The sequence below is a fragment of the Rhopilema esculentum genome, chromosome 21 (genome assembly GCF_057945365.1).
Source record: "Rhopilema esculentum isolate cy_ngs chromosome 21, ASM5794536v1, whole genome shotgun sequence".
NCBI classification, from domain to species: domain Eukaryota; kingdom Metazoa; phylum Cnidaria; class Scyphozoa; order Rhizostomeae; family Rhizostomatidae; genus Rhopilema; species Rhopilema esculentum.
In genome coordinates, this window is record NC_142835.1 from 3917032 (window position 1) to 3943647 (window position 26616).

Below are 26616 nucleotides of genomic sequence, written 5' to 3' on the forward strand. Positions count from 1 at the left end.
TTCTTTTGGCATCTTTTACGCTGATATAGCGCCATGCAAATAATGCAGTTGCACCGTTACGGTAAACCATACCATTATGCAGGTTTAGCAAGGACCCTTGCCGATGGAAAATCAAAAATGGCGGTATCTGTTACACCCTTTAATTCAGCTTCTCAAAATATTTGTCATATCAAGTTGTTAGTGCCCAGCCATCTGCAGGTGATTACCAACAAAATAATACGTTTCAAAGGAGTCAAGTTCTATTTATGCACTTCACATTAGCTTTAATCAGAATTGGTCCTGCTTTCAGACAAGCTTGGACATGTTTAAAGCTAAAATATGTATCGAGGTTGAGGGGGGATCAGTATTATGACATAACTCCTTTGTCAGCTTAGGATCCTTTTGAAAAAGCGTATACATACGTACTTTATTTTGGTAGACACGCTTTATGGCACAGCAAATTGCACTTTCTATTTTAAAAAAGCCGAGACTCGATTTGCCCCAGAAATATCAAGAACATTTGGGACCGTGAAGAATTAAATGAAAAATTAGAAAAATACTCGACATATTTTTGAATATTTTACAAAACAGAAAATTTTATCGGTAAATCAACTGTACAGCTTAAAATTTGTTGCAGATCTGTTGTGTAGTAAAATTAACCTTGGAATATGGTAGTATACAATAATAAGAACACCCGAGCGTTTGTGCTTGTGTCGCTGGTTAGGATGAGAACCAAGCTTTTGAATTTTATTACTTGAATCAAATGGTATAGAAAGTCAAGCAGCCTCCCGCATCATCTGGTTATTTGGTCCTTAAGTAGCTTCCAGGGACAGTGTAGCAGCCCTCCAATTTTAAAAAAAGAGCAACCCTTAACTCCGATACTTTATACCACCTACTACTGAAGGAATACTTTTATGCTACACTACCTCAGAGGTGCATTCTTTCTCTTCTCGCCGCACTGTCTTATTCTACTAATAATACAAATGTGGTTCATACTTTTTATACCATGTAGTTTATACCTGTTTCATACCTTTTAGAAAACAAGAGTACTTCTTTCATATGAGAATTCGTGCCACGCAACCCACGAAAAGCTTTTTTGGAATCAACAGCGCGCCAGTTTTTAAAAGCGCGTGGTTTTTTGGCCAACTTTTGTGTTCAAATAATTGTGTGTTGAAAATTTTACCAAAAGAATCCTAAGCTTGAAACTAGCTGCCAATCCAAAAAAGATCGACGTCTTTATCCGCATGACGTCATTTCTGTATATCCACATGTGGGCTGGTTAATCGTTTCAGAATTCAGGTGTGTCACCAAATAGGAAATGTTTCGAAATCGAAACCAAATCTAGTTAGCAATCATAATTTGCTGTTTTGAAACTTTTTCAACAGATTGAAAAGATTTTTGAATTGTGTTTAGCCTATTTTCAAATACATATTACGCAAAATTCGACAGTATTTTTACAATTGTGATGCGAAGTCTTGATCGGGTAGTTCAAGAACAGAGCAAAGTCGATTGAAACTTCCACCTTTTCTCCAGAAACAAATTGTTGTTCTAGAATTTTTCCCTCACTGTCAAAAAGGAAATTGATATTCTCGAGAAATATTCTTAACCTTTCAAACATCATTCGAAGGTGTCCATATTGGGAAAGATGGGCGTGATCAGACTGCCCTTTTCAAAATATAGGCGAAGTCAAGACGATCGTATGATTTGTCTCAATTTGCACATTGCGTGATCTCCAAATAAATTCTTATCTCCATGTCAAGGTTGTATGATTTATACTCATTTTTTTTATAAGAAACAGGTTATTAGAAACGGTAGGCTCAATTTTTCGAAAGTTGAGAAACAACCCTACCTAAATTGAAAAAAGCTAAGAAACTTTTATAATTTGCAGTTTTAATTTTCCGAGTTGACACTAGAAACAGTCTTGACATTGAATATCACTGTATATTGCAACACTACACTCCACATGCAGTTTGCATTCGTTCTCAGTGAACTGCACACTAGAAGTTTCCATTTAAATATTTGTTTTGACTTCAATTTGACATTGATGCAGTTCAATGAGCTTAACTGTTAGTTTATCTCTGAATGTGAGTTAACTATTTACTTTACCTTGGAAGCACGTTTAAAAAATACATTACCTAAGAAAATTCAAAAAAATGTAAGAAACTTTTGATAGCAAAATGGCCAGAAATTTAGGAAACTGCCTACCAGCACCGGGCCTTAGTTTCTTATCAAAAAATCGGATATTTACTGTATTGTAATATGAAAAGCAACAATTACTGGTGTGATGTTCACGATAATCTGATTTCAATTTTATTTACGAAGAATGGGTACATTAAGGGGCCTGTGGGGAATGCAATCATCTATTTTCTTGGTACCTTGCTTATAATACCATCTAGCCCCTTAGCACATGTGCTGGTTTTCAATCAGTCCTTTTATGAAATAAAATTGATTAAATTAAGATTGAGCTGCAACGAAATAATTAAAACTTATAATACTAAAAACCTATTTGCAATCTAAAATCCTAGTTACAATGTGCTAATATTTACAAAGGATAATATAAATTTAATTATATTTTAAACAATTTAGAGATGATGCTTGCTTAGGCCATAGTCAATAGAGTATCCTTAAGTATAGGGTTAGAAACTTTTCCATCTTTGCTCCCCGAAAGGGGCAGAATTTTTATCCACTTACTTATTCTATTCACAAATTCTTTTGAATGGTAGCCGTATGCAACATGCAGCAGTATAATAGAGTCTGTAAGAGGATACTATTGGGTACCAGAGCCGTTGCTGCCGTTAAATTTTTGCGGCTCTGGTACCCAGGGTAGTAAGAGGAGCACTGTGAGCTCATGGTGGAAAGGTAACAATTATTACGGCACCAACACATGGAAGGGTGTGACAACCGCTGTTTGAGACTCATTTTGAAGAAGACCCAGAACGGTTTTCCACCCCGGAATTTCGATAAGTGGACTTTTAGGGGCATCAGCTGCTGTTTGTTAAAATTGCATGACCAACCTACTAACTTCGGCTGAAACGGTGCAGCCCCAAGCAGAGCATCAATATCGACAATTTAGGGGCCAACTGTAAACATGGTTTTCAAAGAGTTTTTTGGAAAGAAACGTCTGACAACTGTTATGTAGCTTTTTGTCCTAGAAGCCTTAATTTGCCTTCTCGTGTCCTGACCTTTCCTTATACAGAACACTTGCAAGTTCTGACGTCAACATAACATGTCTGTAATATCGTCATAGGAAATCGGTATTTAGGTAAAAGCTACTAAAGCTCGTCGAGTTCCTTTTTGGTTAGGACGATAAATTTAACATCAAATTCAAAGAGGCGTGACAGTACAGTACAAAATGCTGACAGCGAAAACCTTGGCCACTGAATTGGAGCTTAGAAAATTCCTTTTTGATTTAGAGAGAAAGAATATCAGAACAAATGTTATTGGTATTTCAATCATCAAAAAATTTGGATCCTGGTGATTTCCTGCGTTAAAATAGAGCTACTTTACAAAAGAGTTCGGGATAATTCTGGATTCGTAGCTGCGTAACAAATATCTTACGCAGGAGCCAGCATAAGGTTTCACCCGGAAAAGAAATAGAACGGAGAGGGAAAGATGGCGACTTCTGGCGATCAAGGGCGGCAGCACAACAACAAACTGTTATCATGGTTTCAGGAAGCTTTTTCTCATGCCACTGGACAGAGCAGAATGGTGATAGATCGAAAAGCCATCGAGAAATGCTGGAGAACTATGGAGAAAGTGGGAAAACAATGTAATACCCAGCGGTTAGGATTGAAGAACAGTCCCCCTTATCTTCTTGAGATTCTACCGGATACCTACCAGCATTTAAAATTAATCGTCAAGTATTACGAAGAACGAATGTCGATGCTCAATGACTGTGAATACTTTAGGGTTTATTTGGAAAACTTGAATAATAAATGCAAACAAGTTTTGAAGCTTTTCAGAGAGGGCAAGGAAAAGATGTATGACGATCACTCGCCTTATCGTAGGACTCTTATAAAACTGAGCTTGATTTTTAGTCACATGCTTGCCGACTTAAAAGCAATTTTTCCAAATGGACAATTTATTGGTAAAGGTTTTAGAATCACGAAGCAGGATGCTGCAGATTTCTGGAAGAGTTCGTTCGGAGAAAGGTAACTTCAATTTACTTTCCGTCGGTCACCTCCGAAAAGCGATTAGTCACACTGAACCAATTAGATATGAGTCAGTTCAGCAGACGAATGTGCATCAAACCATTCCTCATGATATTGAAATGTTGATATATTATCTATATCCTTTTAAAAATCAATACTGGACTATCAGACGAAGTGATTCGTTGCTATGAAAGTTTTCTTTTGGAAAAAGAAACCAGTTTATCTCGCCTTTTGAAAATTCAAAATAAGTTAATTGCCACTTTGAAAATGGCCTAACAACAACACGTCTTTTGTTGACAGTCAGAGGAAGTTTTTGAACGAAACCCGTGAAACTGTAATAATAAAGAATCGGCCGATTGACAAGGGATTCTACAAAGCTGAAATTTTAGCAAACGCTGTCTGTTTTAGCCTTAGTCCTAATAATGATAAATGAAGCCGAGAAAGCAAATATGACGATTACTTCATAAGTAGCTTGGAAATCGTTTAGGGACAAACCTTGTTAAACTATGACTTCGTTATATTTAAGAATACCTAAATCGTCATAGTTGCTATCTCGATTTTGAATAGATACGTTACCAAAATTGATACTTAGTAAAACAGCTTGGATACTTAATTTGGAATATCTCTTTTAGGGTTATTGTACCTTGGAAATATTTTCGTGAACAGCTGCAAATGGCAAACCCAATTAAGTCTGGACTTGAAGCCATTGCCTTAAAGAGGACCATAGATTTGACAGGAAATGAACATGTTTCAATATTTGAATTTGATGTATTTAGCAGACTTTTTGCTCCATGGTCAAATATTATTCAAAACTGGAATGTGCTAGCTGTTACTCATCCGGGCTACATGGCATTTTTGACATATGATGAAGTCAAAGAACGGCTGTCTCAATTTATTGATAAACCTGGAAGGTAAGTAAAAAATGTAACTATAAAATGTTTTGGGTTTAAATCCCTGAGCTATTTAAATTCATGGTTTATTTCTGATTGTAGATTTATCTCTGAACTATTAAAATTTGTGATTTTAGTTTTTTTCTTATTCTGTTCTGTGTTAAGCTCATTTCATATTTAGGATATTGAATAGCCACTTTTCATTTTCTAGTAGTCAATTTTTTATTTATATGTACATATAAATTTGTATTTTAGTTTACCCTGGTTTTTTGCCAGTGAATTGTTTGAGATATTTTTTCAACCATGAAATTTCTTAGGTTGAGTTGTTATGGACGCTTTTAATATCATATGTTAAAAACAATACTGTCAACCTCTGGGGATGAAATGGTTGTTTCCACCCACTTACTGTTTAGCCTTTGTTTCAAGATTTTTGCTCAAACATTTTAACAGAATATAAAAACTTTTTGAAATGAGAGCTTTACATGATCTATTAATCTTTTTTTTGTTTATGAAATCATTCTCTGTACCATAAACCATACACAAGGAACTAAATATTTTTTAATTTATAAAATTCAATGTTGTTGTTGGAGGTAAAGTTTCTGTGAGCTTTGTTAGAAAGCTTCGCTGCAGTAACTGAGGAGCTGAGCAAATGGTCTAGAATGTGTTGAAATTGCCAGGATTGGCTTGAAAAGTCCAACACTGTTTTCTTTGAACTTTATGGTTCAATGTAATGATCATTGGCTTTTGACTCAGGAAACTGTAGTTTTCAATCTAGTAATTACCATGGGGCAGCACCCTTGCTTAAAATCATCCTTATGTCAACCTTGGCCTAATGAATAAATATATCATCTATTTATATATTGAGAGTTGAAAAAACAAACTTTTTTCATCTCTACAAGCCTGTTTGATGAGGAAATCAATCTACATGGATTTTTTCTTCCGCTCATTACATAAATCGTGCTCAACATATCTACATATTGAGCACTGTACCACAGACACACAAAAGCAGAGATTTCTAATATTCATATTTGCATACAATAATGATTGAACCAGTTGATGATTCCTCATTGAAATTACGAGACAAGTTCCAGCAAAATAACCAGTTTAGATATAGATATATTGTATGTTATGAGTATTATTGTAACATTTTAATGACAAAGGCCTAACAAACAAACACTGCCTTGACATGTGGGTTAACACTTCTATTGTGTCTGTAAAGATAAGGGGCTCAATAAATTGGATTGCAGACTACATTCTTATTACTTAAGCCTTTCTGATAAGTAAAATATGTTAATGACCAGATACCCCATTCTTTTGTCCTTCTAAATAGATTTAATCTTGTTTTCTTGGATCATGTCTAATGCAAGTTACTTTTTTCAGCTATGTCTTTCGGCAAAGCTGTACAAGGCTGGGTCAATGGGCCATTGGCTATGTAACAACGCAAGGAACCATTTTGCAGACAATCCCTCAAAATAAAACTCTGATGCAGGCTCTTGTTGATGGGGAGAGGGAATTATTGTGAGTATTTCTATGATATCCCCATCAAAAGTTTGAGTAAGGTCAGTAAAGGAATGCATAATTGTCATCATCTCTCTTAATGGTACCTCAAAGGTTGAGACAGCAATAATGTTTGCCATTTCTTCCTTTATTGACATGAATGTTTTATTGTATTAGTGTTTGAACTGAATGTAAACATTATAATTTTTGATAACAAGTTATGTAAAGGTTGTGGTTTTTCAAGACACTGTCAATTTACCATACAACTGTAAAAGTGAAAAAGAATATCAATGCAGGTCAAGGTGAAATATCGGTTCTGGGATGAGGCTAACAAATGCCTTCACGAAATAAATATTAAATAGATAAATATTTGAAAATATCAAGTTGCATCAGAGGCTCCCCTTTTTCCAGATTTCTGGTGAAATTTGAATGAGCAATTTCTAAACAGAACTACAATCAAAAAATTTTTTTTTGCTGGAGAATTTGTCTCCTTGCTCCCTGCCCTCCTCTGGAATCCTATCGCCACGATGCCCATGTTGTCTGTCAATGTTCAGATTTATTTTGACCGGTCAGTGTCCACGCAGTGCCCAAAACGTTTGATGTATTTTGGTACTGACCTCAACATGGTAGTTTATTTTACGTTTTGACACAGCCTCCCTAGCATGTCTCTTAACCCTACTACTGTTTACTGTAATTCCAATCGTTCTTCTAAAGTTACGTAACTGGTTTTCAAACACTTCTTGAAAATCTTGCCTAATTTAAATACCATTGGTTCTTTATTTAATCGTCGTTGTCACTTAGTTGTATGTTCAAAGAGTTCTTAGTTCACGTTTTGACATGTATTCGCAAAGCGGGTCTTCGGATTAAATTGCTCAGCACTGCTTCCAATATTCTTTGATCCTTTACACAATGAGAAACACACAAATGAGATTAGAGACAAGACGTAGTTTGAGGCAAGGCATCCGTATAAAACTTCAGGAAGGAGGCTTGGCTAGGAAAAAGTTAATGATACAAAATCCTGAGCAAAGCCCATTTCAAAACATCCAAAGTGTCATTCAAGACTGCTTTTGACATCTGTAAACATAACTTCCTCATCGTTTAATGGACAACTAACCCTTCAGTTTCCGGAACGTAGTCAATCATAACCATTAACTGCCTCTTCAGTCAGTCCATTTTTTTATCTATAATCATTCGCCAGTTCAAAGGCATCTTGCTTTCAAATTATTAACAAGAAGTTATAATTTCTTATTTGTTTATGGACTGGCTTATATGTAGATCATGAAAACGTTTTTTGGCACACTACTGAATCTATGAGACTTGAGTATCTGTGACAGCAAACTTTGGTTTGAAACGTCCCAACAGAAATTACCTAGGAAACATGTTTTTGGGAGCGTTTATTTTCTTGTCATAACTGGCATTCACCTTGCCAGGGATTTAAAGAAAGTGACTTAAATTAATGTTCTGGGTATCCCAAACGGAGAGAAAAAGAAACTAATAATAATGGGTTATGAATGCCGAAATATACCTTTAACAAATAATTTAATTTTTGCTGAGCCTCGATATTTATTCAAATTTGTTATTGTGGGCCTAAGATTGTTATCGGATCATTCTTAAGTTAAACAATGTGTGGTTTTGATAATAATGGCGTAAAAATTTAATTTTTGCTACTGTTTTCCTTCATCGTGGAAACATTTTAGAGGATGAAACATACCAACTTGAAGAGTGAAGCTCAATTTTCTGCGTGAAAGCCACACCTGTCTTGTTTGCACAAAGACTCTAACAAAGAAAATATAATATCAATTTTTAGCCTGGTTAAAGTGGGAGGTTAATTGAATTATCCGGTAGACTGGTAATTTTGATATTATTCATATCTAAAATTTCAGTTTAATGTATTTAAGAGCGGTAAAAATTGCTTTGTTTGTAGTTATTTGTATCCGAATGGACGTGAGCCCAACCCAAATTTGCAAGAATATCTTACACCACGATCTCAACATGTAATCAAGGTAACGGAGGAGCAATACGAACTCTATGTTGAAATGGGATCGACCTTTCAACAATGCAAAATATGTGCTGAAAATGATAAAAACGTGAAAATAGAGCCGTGCGGTCACCTTATGTGCAACATGTGCCTAATGCAATGGCAAGAATCGGGTGGTGATGGTATGGTTCATCTTTTTATAATTCTTGACATTGGATTCCTCTATTGAAGTACCTCTCTCGTATTGTTGCACCTGACAGAGAAAACATTCTTTCTACCACTGTCTCGTCTGATTCCAATCTGCCTGATTGTACCCTTCCTTTAGTCATCCAGATCGTACCCTCCCTTTCATATTGCGTAAACCAGAGGGCTCGGTATAACAGATAATAGGTAGCGTAAGTTACAATAAACAAAACTGAACAGAATAGGCTATTAATCGCTAAAGAAATAGTTTGCAAATTCAGAGGGGTGCGAAGGGTGCTCGAGCACCCTTCGCACCCCTCTGAATCCGCCCTTGAACTCTCCATGGTTTTGCACAGTAATTCTTCTTAAAAATACTCTTGATAGAAAAGAGTCTCATCTTGCACACTCCATTGGTCTTTTTATAGAAATGAAGAAGCTCTATTGAAAGAATGTCAGATTTTTAAGAATATTTTCGGGCATTTTAGCTACTTTTGCATTCTGTCTTTCCCTATCATAATTTCATCACTGTTTACATTTGCTTTGCAAATAAAGATTAATGTTAAATATACAAGCCTTTTGATTTTGCTAGAACATGTCATTTATTAATGTTAGGATTAACTTTCCTTCTTTCTACCCGAACAATGTAAAGTACAAAATTTTGGAATATGTTAAATTCGTTAAAAGGGTAAACAATCTCCCTTCCACCCACCACCCCATTTTTGCCGCTTTCTTTCAACATGATTTGTAGAATCTAATTTTACACTGACTATCCATCTCAGTGTCATCGCATATTTTGCTTTTTCAGGATGCCCATTTTGCCGATCAGAAATAAAGGGCATCGAGCATGTTTTAATAGACCCTATGCCGCAACATAAAACTGATCCAAAGAAAAGGCCAGTTATTGAGAACCTACCTGGCCATTATTCAGACGACGAAAACGAGGTAAAAATAATTTTAGTTTTTAAACATTTATTGGAGAAAATTGTCGTCAAAATCTCTCACTCTCTTTAAGGCGGATCTCCACTAGACGATTTTTAAGACGATCGTCAGAAAACGTGAAAATATTATCTTAACGAATGTCAAGGCTTTTGACGATCATCACAATATTAGCCAATAGAATTCAAAAAATTTTCAGACTTTTTGTCAACGTGAAATGGATTCACAGTACAGATAAATGGAAGAAACCGTCTTTCCTCAAACAGTGTTAAACCGTTTACTTTGAAGCTTAAGTTCTCAGTAAAATATGAGAGGCCATCACCATCAACGTTGCAGATTTAGGACTCCGCAAACATTGAATAATTTCACAGGGTCTGTGTAATGATAAAGGAAAGTTAATAAATATTGAAAAAAATAAAAAAAGGGAACACATTAACGTAAGTAAAAATACCTAAACTCGATATTTCCTTCGTTTATTACCTTGATCATGAAAACGCTGTGGCAGTTTGGTAGCCATCATTTTGTTTGGGCATGCTGCGATACACGCTTCTACAAATAGAACAACGTTCGTCGCGCGGTTGACGATCGTCTAGTGGAGGTTGGAGATCCACTTTTATGAAACGGAATACCGACCTGTAATTGAACAAAGGGCCTAAATTTTGTATTGAGTAGTAATTTTTTCAGTTATCACCTGAGGTAATATCTTGCGTTGAAGTTGATGATATCCGTTATCACGTACACCGGATTTTTGGAGATTGTTAGATTGAATCCTGGTACCTCTGCATGTGCACATTCAGATAAACTCGTCTAAGTCGGACCAGTGGATTCCAGCAGTATCTTCCCCTCGGATCTCTTCCCCTCGGATCATTCGACTTCAAATTTTTAGTACTACTTCATCTTTAGTTTTTATTGATCATCTTTCCTCCAGCATTTAAGTTTCTTTGCTCTCTCTCCCTCTCTCTAGGATCAATCATATACTAGCGAATCACGATCAAAGTTCGGCCACAGCTCGGCTGTTCCATCGTCACAGAATCCAAATTTATTATCACCTACATCACCTCCACAAACCCCAATCGCCGAGAACAGTGACCAACCCCCACCACTACCTGATCGCAAGCCAGCTACATTTAGGTTTCCACTGCCTGGTCGACGGTCTCCATTTAGTTCTCCACGTGGCTCCCCATTTACATCCCCAGCTCAATCTCCCAGAACGTCACCCTTTACCTCGCCTAAGACTTCTCCAGTAGGGTCCCCCGTTAATGTTTCTAGAAAAATGCCGCCACCACTGCCCCCTTCAGACTACCCAAATGAAAACGAGGAACCACCCGTAATTCCACCGAAGCCGTCTTTCTCAGAATTGCGGAAAACGTACCGGTCAAGACGCGTAAATAGTAATCCCCATGGAGATAGTGCAGTAAGTATACCTGAAAATCTGATAAGGAAACAGTTATCAAAATCCCATGATCCTTTACCAGTGACTAGTGTAGAAGAGGATGCAAGGATTTCTCATTCGTTGTCAGAACATTCGTCTTACTTCCATAAACCTGATTTTGCAAGCAATGACGAGATTCATGTCGCCGGTGAATGTATTGAAGATGAAAAATTGAAGGATACATCGCCACACGAGAAAGAACAATTTGACATGATTGAAGGTCTGGAAACAGACAACGTGGCTCTGGACGCACCACCAATACCTCTCCATCGGATGCCTCCAGATGGTGCTTGTAAGAAACTAGACGTTGCTAGTCAAATTGTTAACCCTAATTCTCGAAATCTCGGAGCCGTCGAAAACATTACGTCGAAGGATATATCGGATAATTCGGTGAAGCTACGGCCTGCACGAGAACCTATTCAGAACAAGATAAACAGTAAGGACTCAAAAGGAGGTTCTGCAAAGCAAAAACAAACGACGGACAAGAAAAAGGGAAATTTGTTGGACCAAAATTCCGAGTTTCGTGGAGATGAAGATGTGAAGAAGATAGTTAATAACCAAGAGATAGAGTCTTCGTTGCTTCCCACTCAATTATACGAACCTCTTTATTTGGCTGAAGAATCAGTCCCCAACCCCTTTAACCATCATGTTTTAGCTCTAAGCGAGGATAGAAGACATTCCTGTCCAGTTCCGGTAGAGCAGTGTCCAGATCAAGTAAATGATTGGAATCGAAGTGCAACTTTGGACCGGTCGAAACCAACCCGAAAAGAGCACCTTAGCGATCAACCCAATTTTAACAAGCCATTGCCCATCCCTCCAGGGAAGACATTAATGGAACTGCAGCGTCGATATTCTGAAGATAAATCGGATACAAACGGAGCAATTTGGGACAGTAATAAACAGAGCACTGAAGTTTGGAAAACAGATTTTTCGAGAGCTGACCCAGCCGTTGCTGATTGTGACCAACCTGCACCAGTTCTTCCAGTTAAGAAAAGGCAGTCAATGAAAATGAAAAAGAAGGACGACGACAAAATACAGGAAGATTTTTCTCTGAATGCCAGCCCACGTAGAGTTGATGGATCAAGAGACGGTTTTGAAAAGGACGGTGTATACTACACCCTGCCGAAAGATATCCCACCTCTTCAGGAGGTGAGTAAGGAAATTGATTTCTTCAATGAGGATGACGGGGAGAATGCGACTCCTCTTTACGAATCGCCCACCAAGGTGATAAATGCACCGATGCCTACTAATGGGGAAAATGGAACTAGTGGATGCTTAGGGTTTGAGGACGATTTCTCCAGCATGTTTCCAACGGTTAACAACACAGTGAACGATCCTTTTCACGATGATGAATTCTTTAAATTGCCACCGCAGCCAGATGCGCGGGATTCTATTGCCCCGCCACCGAGCAATCAGCCCACAAGATCAGCACGGTCAAACAAACGAGTATTAACTAGCAACGAAGCTACTACTGAAGAGAGGCTAGATTCCCTTTTTGACCAGAGAACCGGGCAAACCATTGTTGCCGGCCCCGGTAGATTCTTTCAGCCCGGACAATCTAGCAATAACGAGAGACACATTAAGTTTTACGAGGAAGATTTTAACATATTGATGGCTCAAGGTTACTCCAGGGAACAGATAACCAGGGCGTTAGTTATTGCAGACAATAACTTTGCGTTGGCACGTAGAATCTTGAAAGGTTTTGCTTCACCAGCGAAGTGACTTGCTTCATTTTAAAACTTAGGTCGGAAGTTAGTTATTGATATTTCATTGCAAATTTTATACCGTTGATTTGACTTAACAAAATAGGCTGAAATTTATTTCGAATGTCAAATTTTTGTCGGTTTGAAAGACTAGTTTCGGTTTGCTTCTATCGCCAGAAGCTTTACATGTCTACCGTACTTTTATTCATAAGACCTAATCGGATTAATTTGGTTCCCGCTAGATAATTGCTCGAAATATATCATTGTCTCGAGTGTCATTATTTTCCGTTCTCCGGATATAAGAGCTATGAGTTATGAATCTGGAAAGGTTGTTGTAGTAAAAAATTTTGTCTGAATAGACGATTTATTGTTAATTTAATTTTTTCCTTCATGTCACTTGCTTTATCTAGGGTACAAAATTGAAACTGTTATTCCGCTTGCATCATTTTAGTTTGAACTGTTGAGTGCTAAAATCTTTTAGAGTGTTTCGAAATACTTTCAATGAACTATTTGTGTTGATGGCGAGGCGTACACAATTTAGGCTCAATTCTCCAGTAATTCCACTGGGTTTATTTAAACTGGGACAACTATTTTAGTTGTTCAAGTACTTCCCGATTTTAGTAAGTTGTCGTTTGTCGAAACTTTGAGTAGGTTTAATCGAACACAAAATGCAGTGTGCGAATAATAATGATAATAATGATAATAATAATAATACCCCTTTAACTTTGCATAATTGCTTTGAATAGATTATAAAACTTATATAATTGACGTCATATCTTGACCCTGTCACCCTAGAAAAATTCAAGGAAATGGCATATTTATCACAATATTAAGTTGTAAGTTAGAATTTAGGCATTGGTTGCTAAAGTGGTTATCATAGATGACCGCCTTGTTTGACATTTTCTGAACTTGTAGTTTCACAGCTGTACTTTTCAAAAACTCTGGAATATACCGTAATCTCGTTTTACACTGTAAGTTGTGTTGCTTGTCGCAACAAAACAAAGAATCTTAATGTAGCAATAGTTATGAATATTGATTTCTCGTCGTGAACAGTCTTTACACTACTGTCTCATTTTGATATACCTTAAACCTCTCGCAAAGCGTGTAGTAAGTCCCTGTTTGATTGAGACGTGGTTCAATTAGAAGCTATTGTAAAAACGTTTCCCTCAGAACTGTCAAGAAATAAAAAATATAAGACTGCATAAAGCCAAGATGCACTTTTTTAAGGATATTACTTTTCCAGTCAAAAAAATCTTACCCAGAAATGAATTTGGAAACATTTAAAGATGGCCTGAATCTCGTGCAAATTATCATCTGCCTAGTTCATCTGCATTGAAATTACTTTGCATAATTGTTTTCAAGACATCTTTTCAATCTTTTTATTTGCCCTAGGAAACGCAAAATATAAATTTAGGTTTAGTAAAGTCATCAGGTCTTCGTTCTTTTAGCAGTGGCACAACCAGTGGGGATGGGTGGGTATATATCAATATCCCCTGGTAAATTCGTAGAATGGTTTGGCAATAAAAGCTCAGAAAAAGCTATATCTTCACTTCCCTACGTTGATTTAGACACAGTTCAACTTGTTGAAAGCAAAAAAAGGATTCTTTATATCTAGGTGACTTCATACCCTTTAGATTTTTTTTTATTACGCCATTAGTGTGTGGGGATTTTTAGTTATTACGCAAGACTCAGTGAAATGAAAATGAGTGATTCATGTTAAAAACTGGCAAGAAGTCTACCTGCTCAGGAGCTACTTAATGAGTACCGCTGGGTACAGTACTGGGACCAATGTTAATTTTGGTATGCATCAATGACCTCACAGTAAAGGTAAAAATGTAGATTTGGCCCTTTACTGATAACCTTTATTTACATGGATCTGCATTGAAATTACTTTGCATAATTTTTTTTCAAGATATCTTTTCAATCTTAACTACAGTAGAAGATGAAAAATTATGAAAGCAGACCTGGATGCCTTGGTGGGAAAAGAAATGGTTCGTGGAAACTCGTCTGGAGAAATACAAAAAGGTGAAAGAAAAACACACAAATAACTGAAACAAATCAAAACATTCTATTGCAAAAAATCTGCATGAAATGAAAAATCAAAAAGAAGATCCCAAATACATTGGGTCATTCTCAAACTGAAGCACATATGAAAACGCATTTATTCAATGCGCGATGTGTGCAAACTAAACGGGAGCTATACCTAAACATTGCAACCAGTGGCGGCGCCAGCTATCACAGAATAAAAGGGGTAATGGGCGCGGCCAGTGAGACCGTGCCCCTAGCGCTTTTTATTCCATTTTTTAAAGAAATATATAGACCATATTGTCAGAAAACTGGGGGGGGGTAATTACCCTCCCTGGTCTTACCCTCCCCCTCCATACCACTCCTTGGCGCCGCCACTGGCCCCAACTTGAACATACAAATTAGAGAGCTGCCATAATTATCTCCCCTGGACCAGGGATTTCTTTACCCCTTTTTTCAGAGCAAAAGCTTTGCCAGAACATAAGTAACCTCCAATTTGCTTGATTCCACTTTTGGACGATCATCTTGAAAAGAACACCCCTACAGGCATCACGTAGCAAGAGGGCTAGAGGCTTTCGAAACTGCAAAAACTTGACAATGAATCACCATTTATGCCTCTTTTATTCTGTAGCCCCCCCACACTTTCTTAGACCCCCCTCTTTTCTCAACGCTGCGCGGTGCCTGCCAAGCCCTCTTAATAACATCTGTTTATTGACCTGCGGTGATTGATGTTAGAGAAACTTTAAAAGGTGTAGAAAAGCACAATTGTCAATGTTGTAGGAAGGATAGAATTATTGGGGCACCATTGTTTTAGAACAAAGGTAAAGAAAGAACTGTTCATTGAATACAAAGGATTTCTTGTCCCCCAAATATCCTTTGGGAGGCAGAAAAGAAAAATATTAGTAACGACTGTGTTTGATAGGCAGAACAAAAAAAGAACATTTTTTATCGTGACGGGATACAACGAAATGAATACACCCCCAAAGATTTAGGAGGGAGGCCACAAACCAAACCTGCATAATTTATTCATAGGTCACGTGGTCACACTGGCATGCCGTTATTCTTTGAAAGGCCACCATTTGCATTTGAAACTGATTCAAAAATCCAAAACGAATACTGCTTAAAACATCGTTATTTTGTCGAAAAGGAGTGATCTATTGGCCCTCTTTCAGAGCAGTATCGCAGCTAGGTGAAAGTTTTATTTCGACGAGTTAGCCGGTCGAAAGGCCACGGAATTGGTTGAAAAGAAGTGCTGCGTTGATTGCCATTGTTGTCGTCTTCTCCTACTACACGCACATCACAAATTCGAACAAGTACTCGGGGTTTCTCCATCCGCTTGAAGGAAGCTCAGATGGCGACTCTTCAAGGTAAGGCGTTTCGAAACATAATCAACACAACCTTCTTCTTTCCTTAAGAATAATGCGTAGTTTCTTGGGGAATGGGGATGGAAGGGAATGGAACCCAGATTCCGTTTTCTAGTTTCTAGGCCATTGGAAAACGGCGCGCCATTTCTTCACCAGACTCTGCAAAGGGAACGCGGATTTTTACCCAGGACTCGAATAAAAGCACGGGGTGAGAATCGGTCGAAGGCACGTTTGAAAGGCAATGAATTCAAGAGAGAAAATATAGTTTCTCCGCTGTGCTTTAATGAGTCCTTAGGATTTGCAAGTTTGTTTTCAAATTCCTACCGTATTAAACCTGGAATTATTAATCATTAATTTTTACATATAATATATTTGCGTCAAATGATTATCACACGAGAAAATGTCAAACGGTTTTGCTTAGTTATAGTTCTCCTTCACATGTCTCAAATTCACAGCTTGCAAAATTTTTAGTATAATAATTGTAATATCAAATAACTAAACTTTAAGAAGAAGGTACAAGTAAGGCAAAGAAATATAGTCAATAGGTAAATCAGCTGGTAATTGATACAAAAAACAAAGCAAGGGAACTAACTGTATACAGAAAATTATTTAAAGAAGGAGCTCTAAGTGAAAAAACAATTGTAGGAGACTAATTTTAAACAGTGTCATGCAATTTAAACAGTGTCGTGTAACATTTGATGGAGCTAAGCTCTGAAACTCCTTGCTAGAGGAACTTAAAATTACTCGCAACAAAAATGCCTTCAAAAGAATGATGAGAATTTACCTGATACAAAACTTTTAACCACCTAAAACCTTAATTACACTTCTCAACCCTCCCTACACCTTTACTGGTTACTTATGACCTTATTATTATTATTCTTTTCTCAATTTTCTTTACTGTTCTGTTATGTTCAATTCAAACTAAAATCTATACATAATTGTATTAAGTATGTCAAACAGGGCACGTGACTTGATAGCTCATCGTGAGTTTTTGTGTGTCCTTCAGCGTTATAAATTACCAATTGATTTTCTGATCTTACTTATTGTTCTAATTTTAAATTTCTAGTAATTGTATTTTAAATCAGTATATTGTAATTAACTTGTTTGCTTGCTGAAAAAGATTTTGAGTTTTAATTTTAATTAATATGACTATTATTGTCAGACAATCTTCCTAAACCAATATACTAGTTTTTAAAAGCTTAATACTTGAGAGTTTGCTAATATATGGGCTAGTGCAGTGAAAAATCAGTACATCTGTATAAGAGTAGCCAGGGTGGTGAGATTGGAGGGGCAAAAGCAAATTGGGCCAGAGAAAAATGCAGGTCCAAGCCTTTTGCAATGCTAGAAGATGCCCTTTTCCAAAGAGATTTTCAGTCATTGGGAGGGCAACTGCTCCATCTTGCCTCACTATGTGGCTGCACATCTGACTATGTAAAACTGATATTGAAGACTAATTCGAATTTATTTGCCTGCAAGCAGAAATGCACGAGTAAGATAGGGTAACTTATATTCATTAAAAAGTCTGAAAAATGGCAAGTTGCCTTATACTGAGTTCCCACCTACAATCACTGCCAATATTACTTGAAACACCTAACACTTTGCGCTATGCTTTTCTATTTTTCATTTATTTTCTTGCATACAACAACTTCCGCCCCATTTCCCCCCAAAACAATGTTGAAAGTATAGAAAAATATCAAACAATCCACAAGAAAAAGTGTACTCCATAACACCTTTCTTTTTTCTAAAGTAAATCAACATTGTTCCTTGGGGGAGAGGGGGATGGCTGAATTTGGCTTTGAAAACCTATGTTAGTATGTATGTGTATGTGTGATTGTATGTATGTTATGTACTCTTGGATTTGTGAAAGCAGTATATCAATATAATCATGAACTAGAATTGCATGTAAAAATGAACAAATGACATAACAATTGCTGAGAGTGATGTAAAATGATGATATTATAGTTAGCAAATAAATAGAGTACCAGAATGAAAATAAAACCGTTTGATTGTTAAAAACACAAAAACAAGAATGGAAGGAATCATTAGACACATTTAATTAGTCAATTTTTAACTTCTATCTTGATTTTGCCTGTCAAAAACAAAGGAGACCAAGTCAGGTGGTCAGGAATTGTTGCTTAACTTTCTTGTTGATATTGAGACAGTTGGAACATTTGAAACGTGGCAAGTAATCTGAAGTTATTTCTTAAATCCTGTTCTTTAGTATTCTATTGGCTTCAGGAAACCTTTTGATTGAGAATTCTTTATTGCAGATGCTGCTTCACAGCAGGAGCCCACTAAAATAAAGACAGAAGATGATTTGGAAGAAGCTCAAGCAGAAAATAAAAGCTATTTATCAACCAGAGATGGTCTTGAAACTCAGGACCCAGATGAATTGATGATAACAGATGAGTGCGAAGATTCAGAAAATATCAAACCAGATATTAAAGACAATGAATCAAGTGATGTTAAGGTAGGCTCTGGTGCCTTGTTGAATGGGTGTCTTTGCATACACCCTCCAAAGCTGTAAATTGTTTTTATGGTTTTTAAGAAAAGACTCTAAGGCTCAGGTTACTTAAGCTAAAAAGCTATATACTTATTTCTTTATTGTCAATTGGACACCAGCTTAATTATTATTTCTATTCTAGACCTGTTTATACATTTTTTTAAAACTTTCAATCATTATTTGAGGTCTCATGCCCTTGGAAAGGTATGAAGTGAAAAGTTCTTGATTTCCCAATTTCTATTGCATGCTTTTTACACCAATTTGAAATTCCTACCTTTTTTACTAAACAGAAATTAAAACTTTGATTTTTCCATATGTTTCTATCTTTGTCATTTTGTTCTTAACAATGTCTAAGAAATAGAAATTTGTTACAATTGAGTTGGAGCCCCATTTTATCAAGTTACTGCCATTTTTTTAATTTATTATGATGTGTTCTATAGGAAAAAGAAAGCTCTGAGCATGGCTCTCTTGATGCAAGCCAACAGCCACCTGATTTGTTCACTGGTACATTTCAAGAAGATTCAACAAATGCTCATGTGCTTGACACACCACCAGAGGAAGCAGATGTTTATTTGGCAACCCCAGACAGCAAGTTTCCACAATCATCTCTGTCAGGTAGTTTAAAAGACAGAAATGATGCAGTGGCTGCAGACACATGCACTGATGTTAACAAAGTTACTTCTGATGAAACTGGGCTTAATTTGTCAGGTAAGAATCTGCATTTAATTGGTTGATTTTTTACCACTGATACCAAACTTAAGAATCTTTGGATTTGCACATTTTTAAAATCATAAATTCATTGAAGGTCGTATTGTGAAAGCAGTATGTAAGAAGGGAAAAAAATCAATATCATGTTAGCATATATATATTGATAGCAATAACAAATGATTCATTCCCAAATATTATGTAAGAAAGGTTCTTGGTGCTATAACAAATTTTTGCTTTCGTTAAAGTTTGATGTTTGAAAAATTTCACAAAAGTGGTATGCAATTAGAAAGGAAGGAGTGTTTGAAGCCATTCTTTAGATGTTAGATTGGCAAAGTGCTTGGTTTAGCTCTTGCTGTATCCATTGATGCTGCCAAGTCGATGCTATTTGTCACCATGCATGTTACTCATATGTCATCATGGTGATCGCTTGGGTATATAATCATGGTTTTGCAGGCCTAGTTTTTGATCACCAGTCCCAAGTGTTACTGAAGAAGAATTAATGAGGAGATCACACATTTATAAATTGAATTGAATCACTAACTGACTTTTTTTGACTTTTTTTCAGTAAGTTGCAAGTTAAAACATTTTTTATACTCTACTGTCTTTTGAAAGTGTTAGTGGTCCATTAAATTATTGGTATATATAAAAAAGGGCTTGTGTCATTTGCAAGCTAATGGATTTGACTGCCATGAGTCCTTTCAATTCATGTATGATTGAGCATAGGAATTGAACAATACATGTAAATCTTGCACATGGAACAATTTTTTTTCCAAAGGTTCTTTTCCAAACTCCAGAACTTTGTAAACACTGAATTATAAAACTTTTCACAGATGCTGAGGTGAAATCTAGTGTACAGGATGACAGAGAGATGCAAATATTATCTGATGCATCAGTAATCTCAACCTCACAGGAATCTCAGTCAACAGAAACTCCAGTTGTCACAATGCAGGCAATTGAGAACCAAGGAGGACAGCTTTATCAGCAACAGCCAACATATGTGCTTTTACAGACAACTGGGGACCAAGATGGCAATGGACAGCCCCAGGTATTCCTTGCTATGCAGACAGGTTCTGTATCAGGACAGGATTCACAGGTATGAATAAGAGAAATATCAAGAGAGAAAAAGAGCCACTTAGGAGGGTCATTCTTTAACAAGGAAGCATAAGCATGAATTTTAATGTTGGCTGAAGCTTCAAGATTTAAATTGGCACATTGAAGAACATATAGGAGCATTTACTTCATGTACTACAGTCTATGTCTTAGAGTAGCAAGCATTTTGTTTTCCTTATTATGTTGATATCTATATCATCATATTTTTAGCAAATTAAGAAGCATTTCAACTTAAAGCTTTGGTATCTTTCTCTGAATCATTTAACTCCAAGTAAATGCTATGCTATTTATCCACGTTTTTTATAAAGGAATTTCTGAATTGATGCATAATTTTAGGCAGTGGCTGACACCTGGGAGGCAAGGGGGAGCAGTCATCCCCCTAAATTTAATAAATTCCCCCCCCCCCCCTCACAATATTCAACCAAGTTTCCGTCCCTGAGTTTAGGCAAGCTGTGGCGAACTGGCCACTTGAAGTTTGGCCTGTTACGGAATGTGACCATTTCGGTTCCCTTTTGAAAATCAAGAACTCATTATTTATGCAAACTTTTGAATAATTTTGAGCCCCTTGGATCCAAAGAGTGATGAAAGATTTTGAGGTAGTAAGGCTTTGTATTCAGACATACAAGGAGCTATATCTACATAGAAATGATGAGAAAATACTTTAGTTTTTTTACTCTTATTTAACGCAATCAATCTTTGTCAGCAACTTATTTGTGAAATATTTCCACAGGCTTATATAACACTGCACCCAGTTTCTGTGGAAGGTCAGGAAATCACAGGTGCTTTGTCCACTGAAGGTCTTAATCTTCAGCAAGCAGTCTTTTCACAATCAGGTATATCTGGTGATGTCTCGCTGGAGCTCAATCCTCATGTTTCCTTGGCAGATGTCAAAGGACTACAGTTGTCCTCAGTATCTGATGCTTCTTCACAGGTACTTCAAATGCTTTTGGTATTAAATTATGATTGGCACAATTGGCACAGAGCTTTGAAGTCAACAAGTAGTCACACACTTTTTCCGTTTCTATTCATATTGCTGCAAAAGTTAACAGTATAGGGGAATGGTAGAGGGAGAGAAATTTCAAGTTTTTTTATTAGATGCGGGCAAAGGTGGTAGTATTAATCCCTAGTATTATCAAAGATTGGTCAAAAGAACATTTGAACTAGAACATTTGAAATTCTGATGCCAGTACTTGTCTACCTTATCATATTTATGTTGATTGGATTGGTTAATCTTACAGTAAAGAACCCAAGATGATGTCCCAAAATCAGAGATGAATACATAAGCTCTATACCTTTACATCAACTCTATACAAAATACAACATTCTATACATTTTTCTAGCACCTCACTACCCCGAGACCTCTCTTTTACTGTTGGTTGTTTTATAAACTGTGAACTTTGTCATACAAAACACACTTTTCCGATTTTTCTTCTCAAATTGTGAAATTTGAGAAGCAATGAATTTCAAGGACGAAATGAAACTTTTTTTGTAGATGTATATTCCTGCATCCGGCCATCTTGTTACATCCAGTGATGGAGATCCGACCGGAAGTGGTGTAATAACATACATCCAACCAGTTAATTCAATGAGTGGTGGACACACCCAAGTATTGATGGCTGTAGCAGAAGACGAATCAGAGACATTGGATAATGGTAATTCTGTCAGGATCAGGGCCAAGGAAGCAGCAACTATTGCTGGAAACCTCATTGGTGGTTAGTCAATAATTTCTTTGTTGTACGTTTGATATAAGTTTGATGTTGCCTGGTAGCTGACAAATTCATGGCTGAAATCCCTGTAACCTCTTTTAGTTAGGCTGATAATTTATTATGCAGCTTTGGCTACAAGTAATAAAATATAAATAGTATGCTTCGCTATCATGACTCGTTACCATCTATTTACATGTTCCTTATGAAGTTCAATGTAAAGTGATGCAAATTATAAACTGATTCCGTGCAAAGTTTTTATAATTTTTTGATAAATGGTTTTCTTTACTTATAGATCTTCATTTAAAAAACCACGCTTCCAAATGATATCTCTAGGAGTAAACGAATTCATTGTTGATAACTTTATACAGCCAGAAATCAAGTTGAAGTAATAATATTATTAGGGTGTTTTTTATGCCTGAAGAGAGCCGTTTACTTTTAAGAAAACACAATCCCTTTTGGTTTAAAACTTATTTTGAAATAGTATATTTCTTTTGAATTGGTTAGTTCCCGTCCCCATACAACCACCTAGCCCTCCTGCGCAAGGACAGAAGCAAGTTCAAAGCGCACAGAATGCTGTCTCAGTGGCGGCTTCTGCGCAGTCACGAAGGCGTCTCAGCAACGACCCCAGGACATGCGATGAATGTGGAAGATCGTTCAAGTATCCGTCGGATTTGAAAAAGCATCTTCAAATACACACAGGTTTGTATTTCCGTCTCTTTATCTAACTCACACAAATTCTGTGTGGTCAGCTGCATTGGAAGTCAACAAAGTAATATATCAAATGAAAATTAAAATGTAAAATTTAGTGATCGATTCTTGTTAAGATTCCATACCAGGAGCATGTGATAACAATTGATTTCTTTAGCAGTTGTACCCACTTCTAGTATGGCTCTGCCTTCAAAGATTGATTTGAGGTTAAAGTTCTTCTAGAAACTGGGCGTCAGTTGTTTTTAAGTGTGAGATGTTCTAACTAAAGTTCAAGTATGAAAACAATACCAAGTGATACACAAAAGTGCACATACTTCTCTGAGATTGTCTGGTCAGCAATATTGCAAAACACCACTGCATAAGTCCTTATGGCTTTGTGATTATGTTTTTATCGTAGCCTTTTTCTCGAAATAATATCAATTTTGCTGTTATTTTACAGATATGAAGAAATTTCAGTGTGATGAGTGTTGTCGATGTTTCCGAAGGCTTCACCAATTAAATGTTCATAAAAGGATACACAGTGGGGAGAAACCTTACTCATGTAACAGGTGAAGTACCTTTTTAAAAATTTCTGTCATGCAACTTCTTGAACAATTACTAAAGAAATTTCCCTTTCCTGGAAACACTATAAGTTTTATCAAACTTCTAGCGAAAAGAATCAAGGAAACACGGTTTGCTGTCTTTTAGTTTAATTCATGCAAACCAATCACTAAGCTACTAATGCAAGAAGTTTGTAGGAATTCTAGCTTAATTATCTATTTTGATGCACATCTTTTCTTGTGCATGCACAGAAAAAACTTCCTAAAATTTTTTTTCTGCTCGTTTTCTCGAGAAAGCTTTCCTTGTGATCCAATGCTTTTTCGTCTTCTTTTCTTCAGTCCACTGAGTCATTATATTCTAAACTGAAAATCTACAATGGTTAAAGCATACCTGAAGATCTTGTATTGTTGATGAAAATTTTGTTTAAAGAAATCACAGCATTTTGATAAAACATGTCAAATACCACTGCAGTTACCTATACAGTATTTTATGAGAGGATTGATTCTTTTGAATATTTCAATTATATAGGGTACTGGTGTATTTAATTGGCTGTAAAAAGATGATTTTATTTTGATTTGACCACCATTATTATGCTGTTGTTGTCCCTATTGCTTATGTATTTTGTTTACGTTTGCAGATGCGGCGCTCAGTTTCGACACGATTCTACCCTAACAATGCACATCCGCACTCGACACGATCATCTGAAACCTTTTTCGTGTGAAGGTTGTGGCAAGAATTTCGGCAGAATGTCGCATCTTCGAAAGCATCAACGAAATGTGTGTGGGAAAGGAACGCCCAGGTATAATTTATTTTCATGCAAGTTTTGTGATGAAGAATTTAATCGAAAGAGCGATTTACGTCAGCACTTCCTCAACTGTGAAAAGAAGCCGGAAAAGCCAGACAAAGATGTACTTGCACCTACCATTTATTCATGCGATCATTGTGGCAAAGAATTTTCCAGAAATTACGATTTTAAACGTCATCAGTTATCCCATACTGATGAAAAGCCATATCCTTGCTCCCACTGTGCGAAAAATTTCAAAGAAAAATCCTCTCTTTACAAACATGTAAAAAGAATGCACTCGTCATTAGCTGGAGAAAGTTTCATTGATGGATCTCAAGATGAAAGCAACGAAACAGAGGCTGCACAGCAGGCAATAGCAACGATAACGTCATCCCATGATGCAATTGTTGCCACTTGTAACTCAAATGACATAATCGTGTCACTTGCACAGAGTATAAGCTCCTCCACAGATAGCGATACCGTCGCTACGGCGCACGCTTTAGCTCAAGCTGGGATTATCGACAACCCGGACCAAATTCTGCATGGAAGCCATACTATTGCTGCTGCTGATATTTTGAATTTTCCCGAGGTAGCTGCTGCTCTAGGGCTAAACCCAGGCAGTCAAAGTGAGCACAGGACGATGGTGGTGACACAGCCTGTTGACGCACCAAGTATGATCACAATGGACGGGGAGCACGTGCGAATGCAAGACACGGGGCTTGAAGAAGGCATTACTGATCAGCCACATATTGAAGCGTCCGATGCCAGTGCAATAAAGCAGTTTGCGTCAACTACTGTAGCCCTTCAGCTTGATACTGATGGCCTAATAATCGACACAGGTGAAAACTCCCTAAATCCTAACGACGAGCCAATGATAAATGTATCACAGGAGCAGATCTCGGCTTCAACCGCATCACATCTTCACTCTTCTAATGGTGTTCCCAGTATTAGTCAAACCATAGCTGGAGATTTACTCAAAACTGGCCTTGGAGGCATTTTATCGGGTGCTGATGCAGAGCGTGTTGCAGCCTCAGTTGGAAGTTCCCAGCGTGTTGAAATGGAAACAGAAACACGGTTTGATAACAGTAAAGAGCCAGGGGTTTTAGCAGAAAATGAAGGGGATGATTCCGACAAGGATGCAGTGTCCACTGTGAATTCTTTCGAAGCACAAGCACGGGAGATTCCAATGTCAATCGGATAGAACCGCAGTAAGGAACATGGAAACGAAAAGGTTTACCCAGCAGAATTAGAAAAGATTGAAAATATAATATCGTTAATTATCAGTCCAAGATTTCATCCGGTCCATCAGTGTACACAAAATCTGGACAGCTCTTCTACTGCCGTGCCATCAAAGATAAAACTGCTTCATCTCCTGATTTATTTCTATTACAACTTTCGTGTAGGTTTTCTAAAGAATGCATGTATTGAAAATCTGCTTGTTTAGATTACAAATCACTCATGTGTTGTGTCAATAATTGCGATGATTTTAGACCTTCATTTCATATCATTTAACTGAATCCAGACTCGTGTTATTCATGGGATTTTGTTGATAGTGGAAAGTCTATAGAGCTTTTTCATACTGTTCACGAGAATATAAGGAAAACTTTTCGTTTTGATAATCCCATGCCAAACAATTAATACTGTGCTTCTTAAATATTTCAAACAAATTATTTTAATTGTCTGTTATGTAGGTCTCTTATATTTGAAATTGTCCTAAAATTTCCCTATTTTGAACCCAATCTTAAAATTGAGTTTTGTAAAGAAACATTTAATTGTAATATTTTTCGTCTACCGTAATGCCTCGAATAAGCGCCCGGGCGCTTATTTATTTTTTGAGGCTCCAGGGTGGGCGCTTACTCGAGGGAGGCGCTTAATCGATGGGGCGCTTATTTCAAAAATAGATTTGGAAGTGACTAAAAAATAAATGTGTTTACAATTGAAGCATGTTATTATGATGGAAAGGCAAAAAAAGAGAATGAAAACTACAACAAACTGTGTCGGTCATTCAATCTTTTATGGTGAATTGCCTTGGTGTATCAATTATGTTGTCTTCGAAAATTCGAATAAGCGCCCGTTTCTGAAGGTTGAAGGATGGGCGCTTATTTGACGGGGACGCTTATTTGAGGGGGGCGCCTGTTCGAGGTAGTACGTTACGTGTCATTTAGGCTTCTTCAGAAAATTTCATTTTCTCCGAGAAGCAAAAGTAGCAGAAAGCGAAACTTTGTGTTGTTGAAATGAAATAGAAGCAGTTCAATTTGAAATATCTGATTTTTCACAAGCTGATTTCTTTTGCCTTTAAGATTAAAGATGATGTTTTATTTGTTTTAATTTTTCAATTTGATTCTTTTCGACGAGATATGGTTTTGGGGAACCATACGAAACTGGCTTATTTGGGGGCCAAAGAAACAGATTTGCTATA

At 36.9% G+C, this 26616-nt stretch overlaps 2 protein-coding genes across 4 annotated transcripts; both read left to right on the top strand.

Annotated features, from left to right (window-relative positions):
- Positions 1–126: 126 nt before the first annotated feature.
- LOC135684527 (uncharacterized) lies at positions 127–13785 on the top strand. Its single transcript, XM_065200119.2, has 6 exons — positions 127–4130; positions 4763–5041; positions 6401–6538; positions 8442–8677; positions 9484–9620; positions 10579–13785. The coding sequence occupies exons 1-6, from the start codon at positions 3592–3594 to the stop codon at positions 12766–12768; spliced, it is 3519 nt and encodes a 1172-aa protein (XP_065056191.2). The 5' UTR covers positions 127–3591; the 3' UTR covers positions 12769–13785.
- Positions 13786–14109: 324 nt separating this feature from the next.
- On the top strand, positions 14110–26515 carry LOC135684528 (uncharacterized). 3 transcript variants are annotated; one of them, XM_065200122.2, is made up of 9 exons: positions 14110–16141; positions 18409–18608; positions 19082–19349; positions 20180–20442; positions 21190–21390; positions 21952–22171; positions 22670–22864; positions 23313–23421; positions 24051–26515. In XM_065200122.2, exons 1-9 carry the CDS (start codon positions 16126–16128, stop codon positions 25396–25398), a joined length of 2820 nt encoding a protein of 939 aa, XP_065056194.2. In that variant the 5' UTR covers positions 14110–16125; the 3' UTR covers positions 25399–26515. The 3 variants fall into 3 exon arrangements, with proteins under 3 accessions (XP_065056194.2, XP_065056192.2, XP_065056193.2); XM_065200120.2 differs by lacking the exon at positions 14110–16141 and adding an exon at positions 16167–16442; XM_065200121.2 differs by lacking the exon at positions 14110–16141 and adding an exon at positions 16167–16346.
- Positions 26516–26616: the final 101 nt, after the last annotated feature.

Excerpts from the sequence above, each read along its gene's own strand:
- LOC135684527 (XM_065200119.2), top strand. The coding sequence starts at position 3,592 with ATGGCGACTTCTGGCGATCAAGGGCGGCAGCACAACAACAAACTGTTA. Across the intron at positions 8,678-9,483 it reads GCAAGAATCGGGTGGTGATG|GATGCCCATTTTGCCGATCA; the intron begins GTATGGTTCATC and ends TTGCTTTTTCAG. Across the intron at positions 9,621-10,578 it reads ATTCAGACGACGAAAACGAG|GATCAATCATATACTAGCGA; the intron begins GTAAAAATAATT and ends CCCTCTCTCTAG.
- LOC135684528 (XM_065200120.2), top strand. The coding sequence starts at position 16,229 with ATGGAACCCAGATTCCGTTTTCTAGTTTCTAGGCCATTGGAAAACGGC. Across the intron at positions 22,172-22,669 it reads TGCTGGAAACCTCATTGGTG|TTCCCGTCCCCATACAACCA; the intron begins GTTAGTCAATAA and ends TGAATTGGTTAG. Across the intron at positions 23,422-24,050 it reads AAACCTTACTCATGTAACAG|ATGCGGCGCTCAGTTTCGAC; the intron begins GTGAAGTACCTT and ends TTACGTTTGCAG.